This window comes from Apteryx rowi, unplaced genomic scaffold, assembly GCF_003343035.1.
Source record: "Apteryx rowi isolate R43461 unplaced genomic scaffold, aptRow1 scaffold_41, whole genome shotgun sequence".
Taxonomy (NCBI): domain Eukaryota; kingdom Metazoa; phylum Chordata; class Aves; order Apterygiformes; family Apterygidae; genus Apteryx; species Apteryx rowi.
The window spans coordinates 2,158,824-2,179,228 of record NW_020450621.1 but is presented as its reverse complement, the minus strand read 5'-3'; the positions used below and the strand labels follow the sequence as shown (position 1 = coordinate 2,179,228).

The 20,405-nt window shown below is 44.7% G+C and overlaps 1 protein-coding gene across 4 annotated transcripts in view; it reads right to left on the bottom strand.

Annotated features, from left to right (window-relative positions):
- Positions 1-20,405, bottom strand: part of STX8 (syntaxin 8) — a 110,265-nt gene that overhangs the window by 27,331 nt on the left and 62,529 nt on the right. For 2 of the 4 annotated variants that reach the window (XM_026075721.1, XM_026075722.1), the window contains exon 7: positions 14,605-14,706. In XM_026075721.1, coding sequence (XP_025931506.1) covers positions 14,605-14,706 — 102 coding nt within the window. Of the gene's footprint in view, positions 1-8,547; positions 8,583-11,795; positions 11,982-14,604; positions 14,707-20,405 lie in introns of those variants that run through there. The other 2 variants (XM_026075723.1, XM_026075724.1) reach the window with 2 other exon arrangements.

The window sequence follows — 20,405 nt, the reverse complement described above, 5'->3', positions numbered from 1 at the left end:
CAGGGTGCTGACGGAAATGTCAGCCACGTTTCTCCATACCATATGCTTTAAAATAAGCCCATTACTTTGGCTAGATTAGATTCTTTCAGGTGATTTTCAAGGTCATTAGAATTACCCGCTCCTCAAGCCATTCCCCTAACAGCTAATCATCTAACCAGCCCATGAAATTTCAAAGCTAATATTCCTCCCTCCGTAAATACAAACACAGGCATCAGCTACTTAAGAAATAGTGTTTGCCCTTCCTGGTCTAACCTCTGACCCTCCATTAAGGCTGATGAACGGGGCWGGGGAACACATTACAAAACCCTTCCTACCCCCCACCAATTTTTTGTKTACCCGTATCCCCAGCACAGAGAGGTTAGTTAGTTAGTTGCCGGTTTCTAAGAAATGCTCGCACAATCGCTCCCGCTTTCCGCGGAGGGACGGGGGCTCGCCGGCGCAAACAAGGGATGACCTCTGGCAATGCCCGCCTTGCACTCGCTACTGTCTTCAGTTTGGYAACACGGCACAAAAGCGGCGTGCATGTCTACACCGGCCCGGCTGAGCCCCCTATTCAGCGGGGGCCGGAGCTTCGCACGTCATGGGCCCCTTCGGGACAAAGCCCGCCAGTTTCTTAATTAAGTCCAAGTGAAAGACAGCCTAAAAGCATCCCCACTTACATCTGCAGAGTACCTTCAGCGTGGACTTCAAACGCACGCACTACACTGCCCGTCAAATCAAGGCCTTAATAGGCGGCTGGCAATTTTTTCCTCTTGTAAGCACGGAATGGCGGTGCCTTCGGCACGGCCTCTTCAGCCTCCTCGCCTCGTCCCGGCGATTTTAGACGCGTCCCTGGTTTAGAGAGGGGGAAACAAAGGGGCTTCTTGTGTGCCAGGAGCCCTCCAGAGGGTCTGCGTTTCAGTCCGCCCTTCTCCCAAGGAGGGTAGTGTCTGGAGAGCTCTTTAGCCGTTCTCGTCTCATTACCATTTCCATGAGGGATCAAAGAACATATTAAAAAATATCTAAGTACAATTCCTGCTATGGAAGGAGRATATATAAAAAACCTGCTCAGACACCTTTCCCTGATCCGTCACATTATTATTAGCTGCCTCTTCATGAAACCRGTTTTTATTTCCGCTGAACTGCCTTTCTGTAAATCCCGCGAAAGTCTCCGCAAATATGTCCCACCGAACCCCCCGCTCCCCCGTGCTTCCTCCGTCTCCCGAGCCGGGCTGGGATCTGCTCCTTGCAAACAGAACCCAATTATTCCCGGGCAGCAAGTCACCAGGAGTAGGAATTGCTTTAATTTCGTCCCCTTTTCGCAGCTGCTCAGGGTGGGCTGGGAGATGGCTGCGCTAMCGAAGCCGGGATGAATACTAAAGAAGCACCGAGGCATTGCATCCCGCGGCGGTGGGGCGGGGGGGCGGCAGGCGCAGCGCTCGCTCCTCCGAGGAGGCAAATCAGCGAGCTTCGCCTGTCCCAAAGGAGCCTTTTCCCCCCCTTCCTCCCGGCCCCGTATCTTTGCATTCGCCGACCCTGCCGGCCCAAGAATTCCTATGCACCTGACTAGCTCGGAAAAACATCACCTTGAGCGTGAAAAGCGCGCAAGGCGCCCASCTCCCCGGCGCACCAGGCCCCTCGCGCTCCCGCCGCCGCGATTCTTTGCTTTCTCATTAGAAATGCCCAGCAACACCCACCAGACAAAGACACTGCAAACAAAGTGCGCGGAGGAGGGGGGGGGAAGGGGAAGGGGAAAGAGAGGAGGGTTTTTTTTTTTTTTTGGAAGAAAGAAAGAAGTGCAGAGGAATTCTTCATTCACTGATCTGCAGAATACATTAATATCCTCAACTGTTGGCACAGCCCGCGATGCTCGGGGGACCAACAATGCGAGCAATGACTCCGAGTCTGGGATCTTCAAATAAACCACCCCTGCTGTCATGGCCACCGGGAAAGAGAATAACAGCGATATTAGCTGACCTTCATTTTGTTGTTTCTCCAGACCTGACTGCTAGACCTCTGTTTGCCTGTTACTAGGATTTCTTGGCGGAAAAATGTAAGCATTTCCTAGACGATACAAGAGGCAGTTTATTAGGTAAATAAACCAGGCCCTAAGCGGTCGCTTCTGCTTGATAATGAGGAGGGAAGGAAAGGACCAGACCTCCCTGCGCCACCTAAAATAACCCCAATCAATGCTCTATAACTAAGCCGGCGTGCATATTTTTAAACAGACAGTTAATGAACAAGAGAAGGTCATTTTAGCCTAGCCAACTTGTGAGCAAAACCATTTGCTCAGAAAACTATAGGCCATAAAATCACAGCAGGCACCGTCTGTATCGTATAAAACTGTCCGTCTAGGGGAGCGGAGAGAAGTTTAAAATAAGCATATTCTCCCAGGCTTCTTCGAAAGAAGGCATCACGGGGGAAATGTTTATAGAGCAGTCTTCCGTGAAGGGCCACGGAGAAGAGTGTAAAAAGTCCTTATGCAGCACACCTCGCACAGCTCCTTTCGGAGCTGGTCGCCAGGAACTGCCGGGATAAACATGATTTAATTATTAGCCAAGCAATTGCCCAGAGGCAACAATTAAAGTGGTTTTGGGAGCCTACAGCACCTCCTGCAAAAGGCTACTGCAGCAAACCAGAAATGACCACATTTCCCAGCATCTCTCAGAGATAAATGCAATAACCAGACGGTTTTAGAAAGCTCGGGAAACGAAGTTTCCACTGAAACAGCGCTAGTGACACCGTTCTCTTTGCCAAAAGAGCAATGTTTTGGTGCCTTTATTTTTTTAAAAGAAGATAACTACAACACAGTAGCTACTGTGCGATAGAGACCAAGTGGGGATGTGCTACAGGACAACTCTAACGCATGAAACACTGCACAAGGTACTCAACTTCACACCTGCAACTGATCTTTAAATCGCGGTGCTCACGAGGGTTTCACAGCAAAGTCACTAACGCAMGCTAGTCTTACCGCTGCAGAAATCAACCCCTTCCCTCTTTCCTCGCCTCCACCCCCAAAACTAAAAAGTTATTTCAGGAGCAGACAGGCTGCAAATCAAAACGCTGAATTCTACTTGGCTAATCGCAGATCTGTGCACAGCAAACCACGTTCCTGCTGCTGGAGTTCAACCTGCTTTGAAGACTAACAAACCGCCTCAAGGAGTTCACAGTTGCTCGTTACATTGCACCGCAAAAGCTGACACGCAACTCCGCACTGATTTTGCCACCAAGGTTTAGAAATCGGTGCAAACCCTCGCTCCAGCACTCTTACACCACCATCAACATGTGTCCTGTATGTATTATCTCATAACTGCGTGACATCCAACAGCATGATGTTCAAAGGACGCAAAACCTACCTGAACCCTTGGGCAAACAGACGGCTAGCCCAAGCTGGGCTCCAAGCTCCCATGGGTACCCACTGAAGCTACCTTAAAGGCCATGTTCACTAGAGTGGCAATCACACCTTCAAGCTGTGTCAGAGCRACGTCAAAGACGTGGATTGTAATGTGCAAAAGCTACATTCACGTACAAGGTTAAAGCTGGTTAGGGCTGATTTCTTAAACTCATGACGTAAAACCCCACTTCCCACRCTTGAGAGCTTGGAGAAGCAAATTTGGCTGCAACTTCATGTTCCTTTAAAAGGAAGATGGTRAAGGTCTTTTCCAGAGGCACCATGCTCTTGGATCAGCTCGCGTCAGCAAGTCTAATCTAATCCACCGCTGCCAGACATGAAACGGTCTCTTTCCGCAACTGCACAGTCTTTTATTAGCTTAAGTCAGTTCAGAAACCGTTCCCCTCGAGACGYAGCAGGAAGTTAGGTGTCGACGGGTGCACTATCACATCGCATCTAACCCAGCATTAGAAGGTTGCTGTCAAAAGARCTGGTCCCACACAATTCCCACCTCTCCCCCAAGCTGGATCTAGTGTTCATGCAGCTATAGCATAAATCACTTCCATGGACTGACCCAGTGGAAGCCTATATCCGTTCACCAGCTCACCCTGGAGTTGTGACGGTGAGGTCCTGCTCTGGACAGACAGTAGGACAGAGCCCATCGGTGGCAGCAGCTGCTGCATGTCTTGTGAAACGGCCCCCGCAGCACCTACTTTCCAACTGAAACCTAACTTCTGCTGGCTTTCTGGCTCCCGCTGATGCTTCTGAAAATCTCTGTGGGGCTTTTCCCAGTCAAGTCCCACAACCCCAACACAACAAAGCTGAGCTGCTTTCAGCAGTGCTAAACACAGTGCTAGAACGAAAATACTCTCTAGCCTACGACTATTCTTCTCACAGATGCAACTTGTCCACATAACCAAATGCAAGGCTCCTGTATGCTTTTCCAGTACAAAACCATCAATCCCGGATGTGCAACATGGTTTAATTAACACTCTTGCTGGAAGCTTAACTTCTGCCATTTGAGYGCTTCAAGATGAATTCTGCATAAACATACTTGATTTTCACCTTAAAACAACTTAACACTTCTTTTTTTTTCCTTTTTTAAACACCAGAGACTTTGGACATTCCAAATCAGACATGAAAATCCATATTCCTAAGAAGGGCCTGGATATTTTAGCAAGGCTGCATCAATTGTATTAAGGCCTGTATTTTTGCAAAATAAGAAAGATTTGAGATCACAGCCCTTGTTGATTTATATACCCAATTTCTGGTAGGATCAGCATCCTCTATGCATCTCAGAAAACCCTGAAGAGACAGCCTAACCACTTGGTCCCTAGCAAACTAATTTCTCCATTGACCACATCCTTCGAGTATTGTTGTGTCCCACAATTCTGTCCCTCAAGTGCCTGGGGCCAGCGGAACAGGCTTACAGATGCTGGATCCTCACTGTCTGGGCATTTTGTTTGCAACAGCAACGTGCCCAGTCTGCTCAGGACAGTATCTTTGGCTAGGATAGATTTAGCAATGAACAAGCAATAAAAAGAYCAAAGGAGGCTTGACATGACTTACTTTACAAAAATACAAGATGCTTCGCAACTTTCCTGCTCCCTGTGCATTTGGGAGCCAAAAATTAAGGCAGAATTTCAAAGTCATAGGAATTAATGCAAACGGTTAACCCAGAAATTTCCCCCCAATTTATTTTTAACATGACATGAAATCCCCAGGCCAGAACACTGTTGCATTTCAACTCTGAAGATCGGGTAGAGTAATTATTTTGTCACCGAGATTGTTATGAAAGAAAAGGCAGACGGAGGCAAGTTTCAGCCTCTTTGGTAATGTACAAATTAACACATTTCAGCACCATTTTCAGAAATATAACTTAATGATTTAATTCCGCAACACGTATCCTTGGAAACCAAGCTGTAAGCAGTCGCCCTTGGATATTTCACACAATTACAATTTTTTTTTCAAATATTCAAATACAACTAATTACTTGGCCTTTCGGAGTGATGGACAGCTTGGGTGAGCAGGGAGCCCAGGGGCTTAGTTTACCACTAGACTGGTACAATCCTGCAACATGGGTTGACAACAGCTGCTCTAAATCTCCTGATAGGTATGAACAAGCACTGATGAAGTTCACTCTGTTTGAACAGCTGCATATGCAAATGTAATTAAGTAGGTGTCTACTGCCTTTCCCTGTGCTATCCATGCTCCCCCTCCTCTCTCTCTAGCATATTACATCCCTACTCTCCCTTTACGCTTTCCCTAACAGGGAAAGGAGCATTCAAACTAGTTGCCATTTCATAGCTTCACACTTAAGCCTGTGCCTGATTTAAGTGTCACAAATGAGTTTCCGAAACACCACTCTTCAGCTCCCTCTATCATCATTTTAGRTGTCTTAAAATTTAGGGCTCTGCTACTAAACAGCAGCTTATTGCAGCAGCCTCAAACTTCTGTAAATGCAGCCCAAACGACGACATGACACCGGCACTTGAAACGCRAAACCCCTTCTAGTATATCAAAGCAAAGTACTATCTCCCCCACCTCATCTTATAATGATCAATTTGTGGCTGCCCTTGATTCCTTAATTACAGCACGTCTGCTGCGCAACCTTAGGTACACCACTTCACTTGCTTCTTCTAGCCGTGAAGGAGTTATTCAGAGAGACGCTCTGGGAATCACCACAACCAGAAAAAAGCAGGGGGGAAGAGATAATAYGGATGCAGAAGACTCAGTCATACCTAGAGCAAGCAATCACTGGTTGATTCTGGGAATTGAGTGCTTGGTGGGAGGACAGAGAAGGTCACAACAGTTCTGTAGGGTCTTAATGTCACCGTGTAAACTTGCATTGCAGGAGACACACTAGTTAATGAAGMGGGAAGGCCTGATGTATGCAGAACTCCAGGTCTCCTCCACAATCAAACATTCAAAACCTTATCTGGGATGCATATGCCAGAACCAGAGAGCAGATGTAACAGCTGAGAAAGGTGGTAGTTCCTTCTCTTACGCTGACTGAACTGTGGCTGCCTGTGCAGGACCTGAGGACAAGAGCAGCATCTGTATTACTGAACCGGGGAAGGGAAAAGTGATCTAAGCAGCTACAAGTCTGTCTAACCTCAGCAGGACGAAAGGCTCTAGAGCAAATTRGGAAAAAGAATAATTAGAACATGAAACTAAATAGTAAATGGGGTAGAAAATGTGGTTTACTGAAGGAAAATCATATCAAACCAAGCTTGCCAGGGTAGCCTCGTAAGATAATGAATTTTCTAGACAAAGAAATGTAATAGATCCCATCCATGCAGACTTCAGCAAAGCACTTGATACAGTGCCACGTGGGAAATTATTAAATGAAAAAGATGGGGATTAGCCGAACCGTAAGGCTAGGAAACCRGTGAAAGAGGAAGTAGTGTTGAAAGAGCTATCAGAATAGATGGAGGTCACCAGTGGAGTGCCTTAAGGAATGGTCAGGAGACTGATCTTATTAAATATTTTTATTAATGATCTTGGCACAAAAAGTAAGTGTGCTGATGAAATTTGCTGATGACACAAAGTTGGAAAGCATAACCAGCACAGAGGAAAGCTGGGATAACACACAGGAAAAAAAAAACTGAGTAACTTTGAAATTTAATAGTGCAAAAGAGGAGGCCACATACTAGGGACAAACAATAGTTTTTGCTATGAGTTGAGAAAATGAACTCAGGTAGAAAACATGCAAGAATGAGAAAGACCCAAGCAAAAAGCTGAACAAAAAACTGACTGAGGCACCAGCACGCTGTGACTGCAAAGGGATCTCAAGATCCGGTAGCCAGAGAAGCGTTAGTGCCATCGGACAAGCTATCTGTGAGAACGCACTGAGAATCCTGCRGCCAACTCTCATCGCTCATGTTAAAGAAAAATGAGTTTAAGTAGGAAGAAGTGCAAAATAAAAGGGCTTATCAGAGAACACAGAGATTATTTTAAGAGATTAAAATGTAAAGACGCTTGTTCAGCCTAAAAAAAACAAAGGCTGGGAGTGAACACGGAGTGATCTCTTAGACACACACATCTGGGGGAGTAAAAYACAAAAGGGGGAAAAGAATGATTCAAGACACTAGAATAAAGGCTGCACGAGGACAAAATGAAGTACCCCTGACAAGTCTAGGCTGGCAATAAGTTTATGAATTCCAATAGGAGTAACAGGGTGAGAAAATAACCTTGTTTTCAGAAATTCATCTTGAAGCAATCCTATAACCCAGAAGGCCTCTTCCTGTCCTGTACTGCTAAATATGTACAGAGTTTACCCCACTGTTAAATGCTCCTCACCTGGAAAGAAATATATAAATAAAAAAAATTGCGGTTACTTTATTTATTTTTAACTGGTTATGACTGCTTAGGTCCAGAGTCCTTGATCAGTTGAATCCATTCCAGCATCTCAGCATGAGCAATTTTAGGCCAAACGCTTCAACTATTAATACAAAATGTACAAGAAGGAGGCATTGAAAGTCCACAAACTAGATGGAGGGTACAAACAGCACTTGAGGGAGCAAGGACCAGACTGCTGGGCRTACCGACACAGCCACCAGGAAAGGAATGATCTCAGCACTGCGCCTGACCTTTTTTCCGTGTATTTTCTGAATCAGAAAGCACAGTTTGTGATCTGTTTCCCTTATACGGTTAGTCGCCTAGTGAGTTCCTCACCTGCTCCTCTGGGGCTCAGAGCTAACAGAGGAGAGGAAAAGTGGTTAAWGTTATGGGAAAACAAGATGGTAAAAGCAAAGAAATGAACCCAAAGTCTTTGATTAGCAAACTACTGAAACTACTGGACTTCTCCTTTCAAAAGTTGTKCCATTAACATAATTAATGGAGCCACATTTCCTTCCTTGTCTCAAAGCTAATGTGCTTTGAGAATTCTCTGGTGTCTAATGAGAGTTGCGTGCACCCTGCATTCTCTCCCCCAGCGGGGACCTTAATTGGGTCTCTCCTCTAACGAGCACAGACGRCCAGGTAAACCTGTAGGAATTTCTTACCTTTGTGACCTCTACCTCCAGCTAATTTCAGCTTCAATTAGCCAATGAGTTTGGAAGTCAGTGGGGCAAGGTGAAAGGAAGAACAGAGCCACACATGCACAACGTGACTGCAGAGCCATCAGTGCCTCCAGGAACCAGGCTAACCTCCACATTTCAGCTCTCCCAGTTTTCAGCTAACTTGAGTTCTCATGAAGAACGAAACTGAGCTGTACGAGAGGAAGAAAACACTTTGTGACATTTCTGACAATAACTACAAAACAAGGGAGGATGGATGCTACACATCGAATTAAGACTACAGGTAGCAAGACTAGCGGCAAGCCCGAATTTGAGGAGAGGTGTTGGACAGCAGGTACTCCTACAAAGGCTGGCTTACCGCAAGCTAGAGCCATAGGAGGAGGGAACAGGGGAAACAGAATGGCCCAAACTAAACTCCAGTCATCCTTTTAACTACCGACTGCTGTCACTGAGCTACCTCCCTGCACTCTCGCCGGTCCTAGGGCATTAGAGCACTTACGACACCAGCAATCTGTGAAGATAGCAGTGATGARCCCAATTTACCCAACAGATTCATTTTAGCTTCAGCTAAAGTTTCTTCTCAAAGTTCTCTCTCGGTGATAACAGCTCAATACAAACTCTTCTACACAACTGCTTAAAATGGAAGAAGGTGGGGAAAAAAAGCCACACACACAGAAAAATACAACCAGCCAGGCCAAGAAAACTCATCACGGACAAGCACGGACAGGTCACTCAGAACCACTGCAGTTGTCGGAGCAGCACTCGGGAGGAATATTGGTGTAAGTTTTCTGAGATTCAAATTGCAGGAAAGGTTGATTTAATGTCACATTACACCAACTTCTCCACTGCACTAAAAAAAAACTGATGGAGACTTGCTCATCTAAACACACAACGTACGTCAGAGGAACAAACCTGAGTAACTGCCATCCATAATTTATAAAGCAAATTAAATCCATGGCAAAAATAACTATAACTTAGAACAGAGCAATTGTAGAATCTGGCAGGAAAAGGCCACAGCCTGCATGAATCATTACTTTCTAGAGGAAACCTTATATAATCCAAACTGCCTTGTTTTAAAACAAACTACATTTCCTGAAAACTCAAACTGGTTGCCCTGGCAAAGCTCTGCATTTGATTCAGATATCTTGGTGATTTGCTAAGACATATTTAAAAAAAAGAAGTTACTACTAACTTTATGGTAGCCTAGGTCCTGCTTTCAGCATCTTCAAAAAGCTCAAAGGGAAAGCAAAGGGAACATTACAGAGATCTACCTGGGTCCCTGAGAAAGGCGATTAGATTGCAATGCCATCTTGTGGAATAGGAGAAAATGAAAGATGGAGAAAAAGAAAATTGCTCAGCCACCACTTTGCAATTGTGTATTATTTCACAGAGACACAGACATTGGTGAGGGCTGAGCAGGGATGTACATTCGATTGTACAATTTGCTTCTCATTCTCCTGAAACGTTAAAGGTATAGAGAGTAACAACTTGCAAAGACACCATCTCCTTCCCTCATCACTGTTCAGAAGACAGAGACATTTGGTCAGAAATAGTGTTTGACCTTTTCGCTTGTTTTTAGCTTTCACAGTGATAAAGTCACAATCTTCTTTGCTACTTCCCAAAGAAACAAGCCTTTCTCCTAGGCCAGGCCCTCTGCTACAGGAGAGCCACCAAGAAGAGTTACTTGGGTAAGAACAGGAATAGAACCACACTGATTCCATCCAGACTGTTCCCCCTGCCAATTCCTGAGATAGTTTAGCAGGACCTGAAGAACATTTCTGCGTGACCTGGACACGTGCTCAAGCCCRACCACACATTCTATCTAGAAGAACAAAAGTCCATCACATCCGAAGGCCATTTGAGTACTTTTGCTGTGGTTGGGGGACTCTCTCTATACATAACCTCAAAAGAATTTGGTTGCGATGGCCTCTACAGATGTGGCATCTACTTCTTTGCTCTCACAGCTGTGTCATACGTTGCTGAAATCTCCATAGCTCATTCAGACACGAAAACCTCTGGGAACAAGAAGCTCTCATGACTGACAAAGCCCATTTTAACCAACCTCTCAGCTGGGGGCTGCCTACTTAAAAATCTTTAAGTAGAAAAATAACAAAACTCAAGGAAGGGGTGGAAAAGCTATCAAGAAAACATCATCCAGGTAAGCTGGGATCTAACTGAGGAAGAAGCATGTCTTTCTCCTCTTCACGATTAGGCCAACTACAACCCACAGCCTGGAAGAACGAATCATGGGCTCTTTGCAGACTCCTGACAAATACTAAGCGCTTGAACCTGATGATGAACAGAGTCCAAAACACCACACACAGTTGTATATTGTGTTAAGAGCGGTCATGTTTTGGAGCTCTTACAAAACCTGCACRCATTTACTTGGAACATCACGCTTCCTAAAGAGAGGAACCGTAAGCACACAGCCCTCAGGGATTTGAAGCGCAGGGAAAGTGTGCYTAAGCTGAGGTCTGGGGACGGGAATCAAAGAGGAAAGCCCAGCGCTGGCAGGCTCCGAGCCCCCACTTCTGCTGAACGGGCAAGGAAACCTGCTCTCAGGATGAGTGCYAAAGATGCCAAGGTAAGAGCTAATGCCAGAGCCCACTCGGGCCACAGGAGGCTTAAAAACCACACCGGGTTGGTGCAGTGCAACAACCCAAACAGGGTGGGGAGAATGAGAGCAACGCAAGAGCACTCATTTTAGGGCAGTCATTCTCCTCTAAATAAACCTTTTTCATCCAAGGAATCGGAAYGGATGAGATCAGAATTACGCTATCTCTACCTGGGAAAAACAAAAATACTGAAGGAATCAGGAGCGCTGCATCAGTAAGGTATCGGGGCATTTGCCATAATTTGCCATACACAACCAGCTTGTTCCAGCCTAAGAGCTTGTTTGGGGGGAAGGAAGGTTGTTTATTTTCCCTAACATCTCAGCTTTAACTATACCTTCATTTACTTTTTCTTTTTTTTTAATCCTAATGTAGTTCTTAAAAGGACAATCTGGGGGTTAAGTTTCTAATGAAAATATTAGTGATAAATTGCTAATGAGTGTTATTCTGCACAAAAAAATCCTAAAGGTATGCAAACTGGGGGAGAGGGGGGACAGGGTCAGACACAAACAAACCCAAGACAGCCAGTGGTAAAACTGAAAAGTTAGGATTGTACACTCAGTCATTCCTCTAGCAAACGTGGTAAAGGCAGCCGAACATTTGATTAATGATTTGCACACACATTTTGGTGGAAGCTGAAGTCTAAGAAATACACATACCCTAATATCCCTTCTAGATGCCCAGCATACACTGAGCAGAAATAAAGCAATGCCAAGTAGCACGCAAATATTTATTTGCAGATGACTGAAGATTTTCAACAATAACTTCAGGAAATGCAGCACACTAAGCAGAACACAGTGAGCATATCTCAATTATTCTTCTGTTGCAATCGATGGGAGTTTCCACTGCCATCGGCGCGGGGCACCCCGGGCCACCAAGGGAGACGTGCTGCCAGCCRGGCAGCCTTCCCTGGGGAGAATCAAGGGCTGGGATTGCCGACAGCTCTCAGGCAGCACGAGAAACGTCACTCCAAATAAGCTGCAAATGAAACAAGACATCCAAAACAACCTGAAGATTTCTGTCCTGGCTGCGTATGCATGGCTTAAGGTGCGGTAAAAATTTAGAAGCTGCCGTGCGTAACATTTCCTGACCAAGCGATGCCTCTGTCCGAGCACCTAGAGGGTGACGCACGCAAGCCATGCTATTCATCGGAAACAACCACTAACGCTTGGAATCAGGTTTGCATGAGAGCGAGACGTTGAAATATTGATTGAAGTTGGATTTCATCAGCAATACTTTGATTTTATTATTACGCTGGCTGCTAAAGCCACACCCATTAATGTGTTACATTCTTGCTCATAAAAGGGTGATTATTCCACAAGCCATGCCAGAACGCTCCGCTTGTAGCCACATCCAGTTGCTCCAGTACATACGCAAAAGGGGGGGGGGAGGGAAAAGAAAAAAAAAAAAAAAAGACATTATGATTTCAAATGAGGCACAAACACAAAACTGGCCACATGCTGCAATAGAGCAGATACTGGTTCCAAACAAATGTCTTAATGACTAAGAAGGAAGGGGTGGGGAGAGAGAGGCAGGCAAAGACAGGGCTTTTTATTCCCGTTTTAATCCAAAGTAACACTGCTGAAACCAAAGAGTTGCTCAGGATTTTACCATTTTGAACAAAATATTAGAGAACAACTTTGAAAAGTTACCTAAGAAGTGCCAGGTGTCCTGGTGTTTGGATTTGATCAAGGGATAATTATACACATGCAGAGGATTTTTTTTTTTGATCTTAATATACCAGTGATTTCCAGTGCCAGGCATAAGAGTAGAAAAGGGATGGGAAGAATGCCATTAAAGCCTGGGTTTTCCAGCATTATTGTTCAAAAACTCATGATTAGGCAGAGTAAAACAGCTATCTGAGGCAATATAGTGTTTACATATGCCCAAATTGTTATGCAAACACGGGAAGACCTATCGGAGCAGACGGACTAAGGCACCAAGCAGCAGCGCTTCTCACCAGCCCTTAAAGAAAAATGTTTTTCAATGTGGAAAGGGTGAGAGAGGTCACCCCCAAGGAATCCAGCTCGTCCTGGATCCTCCCAGCCTTCCCCTCGCACGTCCTCCTCCTCCTCCTCTCCATCCCCTCCCAGCCAGCRTGGGCTTCAGCGTTAAAGAGACAGGCTCATTATCTAGCAACGTTGTTTGGGTTCGGCATTTGCATTAAGACCCTAAAAAGGGGGGGAGATACCTCACAAGTGAGAAGCTGCTCACTGCGGACAACGTCTCGTACGAGAGCGGTTTCACTGCTTGCCCCGCGAAGGCGTTTCGCTTAGCGCTTCCCTGCGTTTGGGCAGAAAAAGCCAAACCACGGAAATTGAGGGGAAGACTCAAAAGGTCCAAAGCGGTACCCGGTATAATTCSAGTGCAATTATTTTTAAATTATATAAATCCTGCGTCAGCATTAAAGAACCAAAACAAAAACCAGTCACGGACTCTGCAGTCACGTCTTTAATTCTATCCGTAGCAGGTACGTGCAAAATCAGAGACAAATGGCTCTGACAAGTCAACTTTAACCTCCAGAAGAGGCCACGGATTTTCATCAACTTATATCAATCAAGAGCTTAGCTTTCAAAAAGATATCACGGATGGAGAATCCATTATATTCCTCAAATATATCCTCACTGCTCAAAAAAAAAGTCTCACAGCTAGTCTAAGTTTGGTAGCTTTAGCTACCAGCCACCAGATCTTCACCCGACAGAATAAAAGCTCCCCACAAACAAGAAGCCCTTTTCTTCACCCAGAAACATGACCAGGTCAACTCTCAACCTTCTCTTTACTAAGCTGCGTAAACAAAGTTCCTTTAACTTCTCACTATAAGACCATTTTTAAAAGAGCAGAAATCCCTCGTGTAACATTTTGAGTCCTCCGGTTTGTCGAAAATGAACCACGGACACTAAGACTGGACGTACTGTTTCCAGGACAGTCTCACTAAGACCACCTCCAAATTAATACCAAGGAGCGAMTGCAGGTGGACAACACTCACCCCCTCCAAGATCAAGACATTTTCTACCGCGACCCACATTATCCTCCCAAGTCTCTGCTATCAAAATCCCCAGCTCTTCACCCTATACATGACACACATTCATTGACTCGAGATGTATAACCTTGTCTTTGACTATATAAAAAAGGAGTCTAGCTTAATTTTACTAGCCTGCATGTAACTTGAAGTGTCACCAGCAAGGATTTCACATCTTGCAGGCTCTGAATACCATTTGGCTGAGAAGGCGTTCCTGCAGGACACCACTACAAATGCCCCCATGGGATTGCTCCCCAGTGTGAGCATTTTTTGAGAGCCGGTATCTAATGAGGTTTTTTTAAACCTAATTAACATGCACCACACTGATTTCATGCGGTTCTATAATTTCCAATCAGAATATTGTGCAATACTACAGTCAAATGGCTCAAGGAAGTTATCGACGCATAGCAAGTGAGGTAAATCAAACCTGCAACATCAGCTAAAAATCACATTTGAGTTTGCAGAGGGCAAATCTTTTAAAGAAGATTTTCTTCAGGGGGAAGCACAGCGTACACAGCCTCTGAGCACTAGTTTCCAGTCATTTAATAACAGCACAGGATTTGTACTCAAGCCATTTCCTACCGCAGGAAGTCGATTTTTTGTCCACCATCTTCACGTGTCGTGTTTGATTGCGGAGCTTGTCATCCGTGTTTTCAACCAGGTTAGCAAGGTCATCGATGATCTCTGGGGAAAGAGAGAAACGCAGCATTAATCTCCAAGCCTCTTAGCACCGCTGCTCACCAACCACGCTCCTCCTGGAGGCTCCGAAACGGAAACCAGTTGCACCCTTTTGTTTTCCGGTTCCACAGCTTTGAGAAAAAACACACGCACTGAAAGATCTAAGTCCTGGGAGCCACTACACAAGAGAAAAGGTCTTACTGCCTTCGACTTTGGCTTCAGTGAACTCCAGTGGAAGAGCAGAGAGGAGGAGGGRAAAAAAAAAAGATACAGCCTGAAACAGCAGCATCAGCCTAGGTGACCACAGAACTGAAGTACAGGGCGATGGAAGCCACAAAACATTAGTAAAAGTGAAAGAATTAATGCGTGTGCTATAGGAGAATCTCAAATTTCAGTCCCTGGAACATAGCATCTCAACATGCGGAGTTTTTATATAGCCATTTATATAGTCAGAGGCTGTTATACAGTCATTAAAACAAATTCAAAATCACTATCCTTGTAAATGCTTTGAAAGGCTCCGGTGCAGTCCTGATCAAACGAGCGGGGAGGATATAGCGAAAGTCTCGCATTGTTTCCATTACCGGACGCACAAATGGCAGCTCTGCCTGCAGCCAAGCTCACCCGCAGGGAAAAGGAAAGCGAGCAAAATTTCTCCTACATCTATTTTTAATAGAGGGGAAAGGGAAATTTCAAGGCAACCCACCCTCAACCTCACGCACCTGATGAATTTATCTTCGCCGTGGAAATCAAACCAGGTAAAAGGCTTAAACTGAGGCGGCTAGTGGGTTGGGTTTTTTAACACTTAAAATTAAAAGCCCTGTTCAGGCATCAAAATTCCTTCTTGCCAATTACTATGCTTAAGTTTTGTTGAAAGATGTGGACAGTGTTTGTCCTTGGGAGTACGACTAAGCTGTGTTTCAGCTGCTTTACTCTGCAGGTAAGAATGATTTTTGTGTGTGCGTGTGATAAATGAGGAGGAGGATAGCAGCCAAAACTTGAATGCTATTGCAAAATGTCTTCCTCTGGTTACACTTCTTGCACTTTCTCCACTATTGATCACTGTCTTAATAAATCTAGTCTGTCTTTTCAGATCAGGTCCGGGACGACAGCCGTGCCAGCTGGCAGGTGCTGAGTTCTGAAGTCATTTGTACACAGGCAGCTCCTAGCACTGCATYGCTCAGCTACAGCACCGCTGAAACGTCAAGCTTTAACGGACTTTTATCAAAAGTTAAAGTGCATAAAGTTCGCATGATACACTGCAAGAATTACCATGACTACTCTGTTTATTTTGACGCATCGTAACCCCGTATACAAGCTAGCTGACAATTAAACGAAAGTCCCGACAGCAGTACAGGGCCTTTATTGATCAGCTTTTATTATTTTGATTGTATTCCTTCAAACCAGAGATTTCCCAAATTCCTTTGTTAGAAGCAAGGTGCTGACACTAAAGATAGCATTCCCTATACTTCCAAAACCTCCCAGCGATACTAGAAGAAAGTCTTGTGCCTGCAAGGGAGGCACGGATGACGTAGTGCCTACACTGCGACATTAGTCCTTACAGCTTCTAAAATTTATACCAGTGCTTGAAAGGGAACGCTTCCCTCCGCAGTTCATCTTCCTGCGGCTAAAGCTGTGTTATACACGGCGCTTTTGCCCTCAAATCTCACTAAATAACAAGCACTGCTCTAGACAGAGAGATAAAACCTATCTGACCCTACACGTGGATCACAAAATTCGACGTTCTGAAGACACAGAGGAAATTTTCTAAGGCATATGTAGCAGCAAGGAGGTTTTTTTCTCATGAAGAATTATGAGAATTAAGCACCCTTCCAGTGCATGCTTTTTAAGTCTGCCCCACAAACACCCCATCGCCTCCAGTGAATCCCTAAATAAGATGATTATCAGTATCTACAAATCTTGTACTTTGAGAAAATACCTCACTCATAACATTAGCTACTGATTCATGTCCCATCAGCCTAAACCGCTTAAGTATTCACACGAAGGGAGGTCAGAAGGCAAACATCAAGGGCTTCTCTGAAGGTGCATCCTAGTTTTATTCTATAAAAAAACCAGTTTATTCTATTCCAAACCAGCTACTGCTCCTGTGACTAAGGAAATCACCAAACCAATAAGTCTCTGTTCCACATATAAACTCTCCATGTTTGTGAAGCTGTTTATAATAGTCAAGATTTCACTGCTTACCTTGTACAAAACACACATTTCCCCAAGTGATGGCAGGTACTGGATTTGAACTGCATGATTTGTTCAGTTCACAGTTCGGCTACTAATTCTCCTCCCCCTCCCACCCAACTTTCCCAAGTCCAACATCTGCAGAGGCAACAACATTTGAGGGAAACTTTATCTGTCTYGTGTGATTCAGCACACAGGAAAACCAGCACAATGCTGCCTGCAAAGGCAGGCTTTCTCATGTTCGCCTCTAAATGAAAAAAAAGTGCCGAAAGTTCCCATCGTTGTCAAGGACGGAGTGATAAGCACGCTTGGGAAATAAGAGACTTTCCTTTGCCAACACTGACCAGACCCTCCTTGAAAAACATCCTGGCGAACAAGCTGTAGCTAAATGAGAACAAATGCAAGCAGGAATATTTTCTGTCATCGTTTCAAAGCTCGAGGCGTTACACTTGGGATTATGTCTAGAGCCTCTCCTTTCTGAGCCACCTGCACAAGCCACTCCGGTGTCCAAATAACCAGCAGGAGCCACTTCTGAACCAGGGAACTGGACTGTACAGCTTCGGAGAGACGTTTTTCAATCTCTGCATTTCTTGACATCACCAGTTTTCAGGGGTTCAGGCCACTTCACTAAGCACAGGGCCACTACTAAACAAGGAACCCGTCCTTTGATGTAACACGCAGTCAAGACCAGGGAGAAGTGGTGGTGAATTCGTGCCGGAGCGTGGAATAGGGTCTTCCCTTGTGCAGCCGTGTTGGGGCTGCAGCGGGGAGGAACCACAGGAGTTACCACCACCGCCAGGGAAATCAGGAGCCAGGCAGAGAGCTGTGAAGCACGGATGGAAAGAGGACAGCCCAGGAAAGCGTGCGGAGAGCAGGTGCCACAGAGGCACCCCGACTTCTACCAGGCCAGGATGCCTTTCAAACCCACCAACACCCTGCAGGGAAACACATCCACCCCTCCGCCCACCCACCCACACCSTTGGGGTGACGCTCAGACTCAGAAGAGCTCTTGACCTTCATGTAAATCCTTGAATTTCTCTCCACTATAGAGCAAAAGGAAATACAATTGCAACACATGCTTGATAAGGCGGAGTTGAAAAACAGTTAGGATTTTTTAAGGCAGGCAGAGAAGCTGCCAGAGAAACACTCCACAGCTAAGAAAGCAGTAAGAGCACTGAAAATCCTGCCATAGGTATCAGTAGGCTCCTGAATATCACCTCTTCTGAGGGACGACCCACCCACAGCCCCCTTTTGCAGTTCAAGCTGGCAATTGCTTTTGGGATGAAAAATTTTCTATTAGCTCCCTTTTACCTGACAATATAGGGAGCAGGCTAAAAAAAAAAAAAAAAAAAAAAAAAAAAAAAAAAAAAAGAGAAAGCCAAAGGAACGAGGTTCCCTCTTTTCTGAGGAAGCAGAATGGAAAAGCAGGCTGAACACCACAAGGCTGCCAATGACCTTTCAAAGGACGTTTCTGTAACACTGTGCTGCAAACCACATTTAAACCGTTCACTCAAATTTAGTCAAGATCTTCTTTCAGTGAAGCAGGATCTTGGAGCAGAAGTGAAAACCTACAGCATAAACCTAACGTTAAAGCGTCTGAGTAATTTAAGCGCAGCTGGAAGGAGGAGGAGTTTGAAGACCGATCAACTATTAGAGATGACACCAGAGAGCATCTTCCAGATCAGCGAGGACTTGAAAACTGGTGTCACAGCCTCACTCACCAAGCTCATCCCACGCACACACATTCCTCTGCTATGGTCACACTGATCAGCCGGGCAGACACACTGGAGCTCACCAGCAGACAAGGCAGCCAAAACCACTGGCTAAGAAAGCTATAGGTTCCTACAAGAACACAGAGTTAGGTATCTGGGCGTTATTAATCCCGATCAGCTGTTTTCCCCCACTTCATTCCCGAGAGGCAGCAGCAGCAGCAGGGAAATGCAAACCCAGCTCTAGAAATCTGGATGCTTTTCGAGATGATCAAGGACAAAATTTAGGCTGGAGCCCCCAAAAGGGAGGGTGTCTTCAAAAGTCTACTTCATATCACACAGTAAAAAATAACTGCGGACTTTACAGATTTGAGATCAACACACGCATACCTTAGTAGAGGACAAAAGTTGTGGAAGTTCTTCGTTTTGTGGACACAACTCTGCTGTAATGCCAGTGCCCTTGCTCCACTGGCTAAGGGACCTGCGATCAAGGGGCTGCTGACAACCCTTTGGGTAAATGAGGACAAATTCCACGCGTGGGACTTGTAAGCAAAGAAACTCCACATTGAGGAAATAGCAAAGCAAGCTGACAGCACAAAAAAGCAAAGCAAAACAAAAAGCCCAAGTAGGTTGATGTGCTCTGAAACATTTGACTTTTTGTTAAAAACAACCACAGCAGCAGTTTTTGATCTTAAGCAACATGTGTTTTGTAACAATGCAAGACAGCCAAGCTGCAACATGGGCCCAAATCAGAAGAGGCGGAAGAAGCAGTCCCATAGAAGAGGTGGGAAAAATGGGGAAACAGCACCTTTATGGCAAATATGGAAAGTCCTGGCCAATTTCAAATTTAATTCTATTTAATTCTATCCACTATTCCCAGGAAACAAAGAGTCTCTCCTGGAGAAAGTGCGAGCAACGTTAGGAAAAGCCCATTCTGTTTGCTTTCTAATAAATAAATAAATACATTAAAAAAAAAGCCCATAAAAATAAGTAAAACATCATTTAATCAGATCTGAATTTCTCACTGCATCAGCTATCACAGCCAGACATTTAAGGCTCCTAACTGCAGACAAACCAAAAGCATTTTACAAAATTGCTTGTTGCATTGTTCCACTGATTACGGTGAGTTCAAGGCACTATTAATGCCTGCAGTCAACTTGTAAAGCATCAAGGATCAATACGAAGTCTTCAAGACTATTCAGAGATGTGAGCACATAYGTGCTGAACACTCCTTTTCAAAGTTTTATTGGAACGGAAATGAAAAATGAAAAAAATGAAGCAACTGGCCTGAACACTGGATCTTAAGTAGTTTCTGCTTTGTTTTATCATGCTGGGTTTTGGGCTCCTAAATGGTACACGACTGGTAGAGAAAGACGATCTTTATAACATCTCTGAAATAAATATTTGTAGTATAACACACACTAGCATCACATTTTACTACTACTGGACTCTGGGGTCCATCTATGTGCGCATGTGTGTTTTCAGAAGGACCAGGCTAAAACTGACTACCACAGCAGAAAAATAAAAATTAAAAGATATATTTTAATTACATCTGTCAATGGTTAGAAATCTACAGCAATCTACAAAGGACACCAACAGAAGATGGACAATGAAAAAAACTGGGCAGAAAAAGAATTGTAAATAATTCCAGGAGTTTCTCAGAAAAAAGCTCATTCCTCATGCCCCTTTTTCTTTGAAGACTTTGCTGCTGCAATGAAAATCAGAAACATGGTGTTTTAATTCATAAAAACACTGATGCCTTCTCTCAAAAGCTGGTTCCGCTTCTCTCCAGCAACGGCATGGATA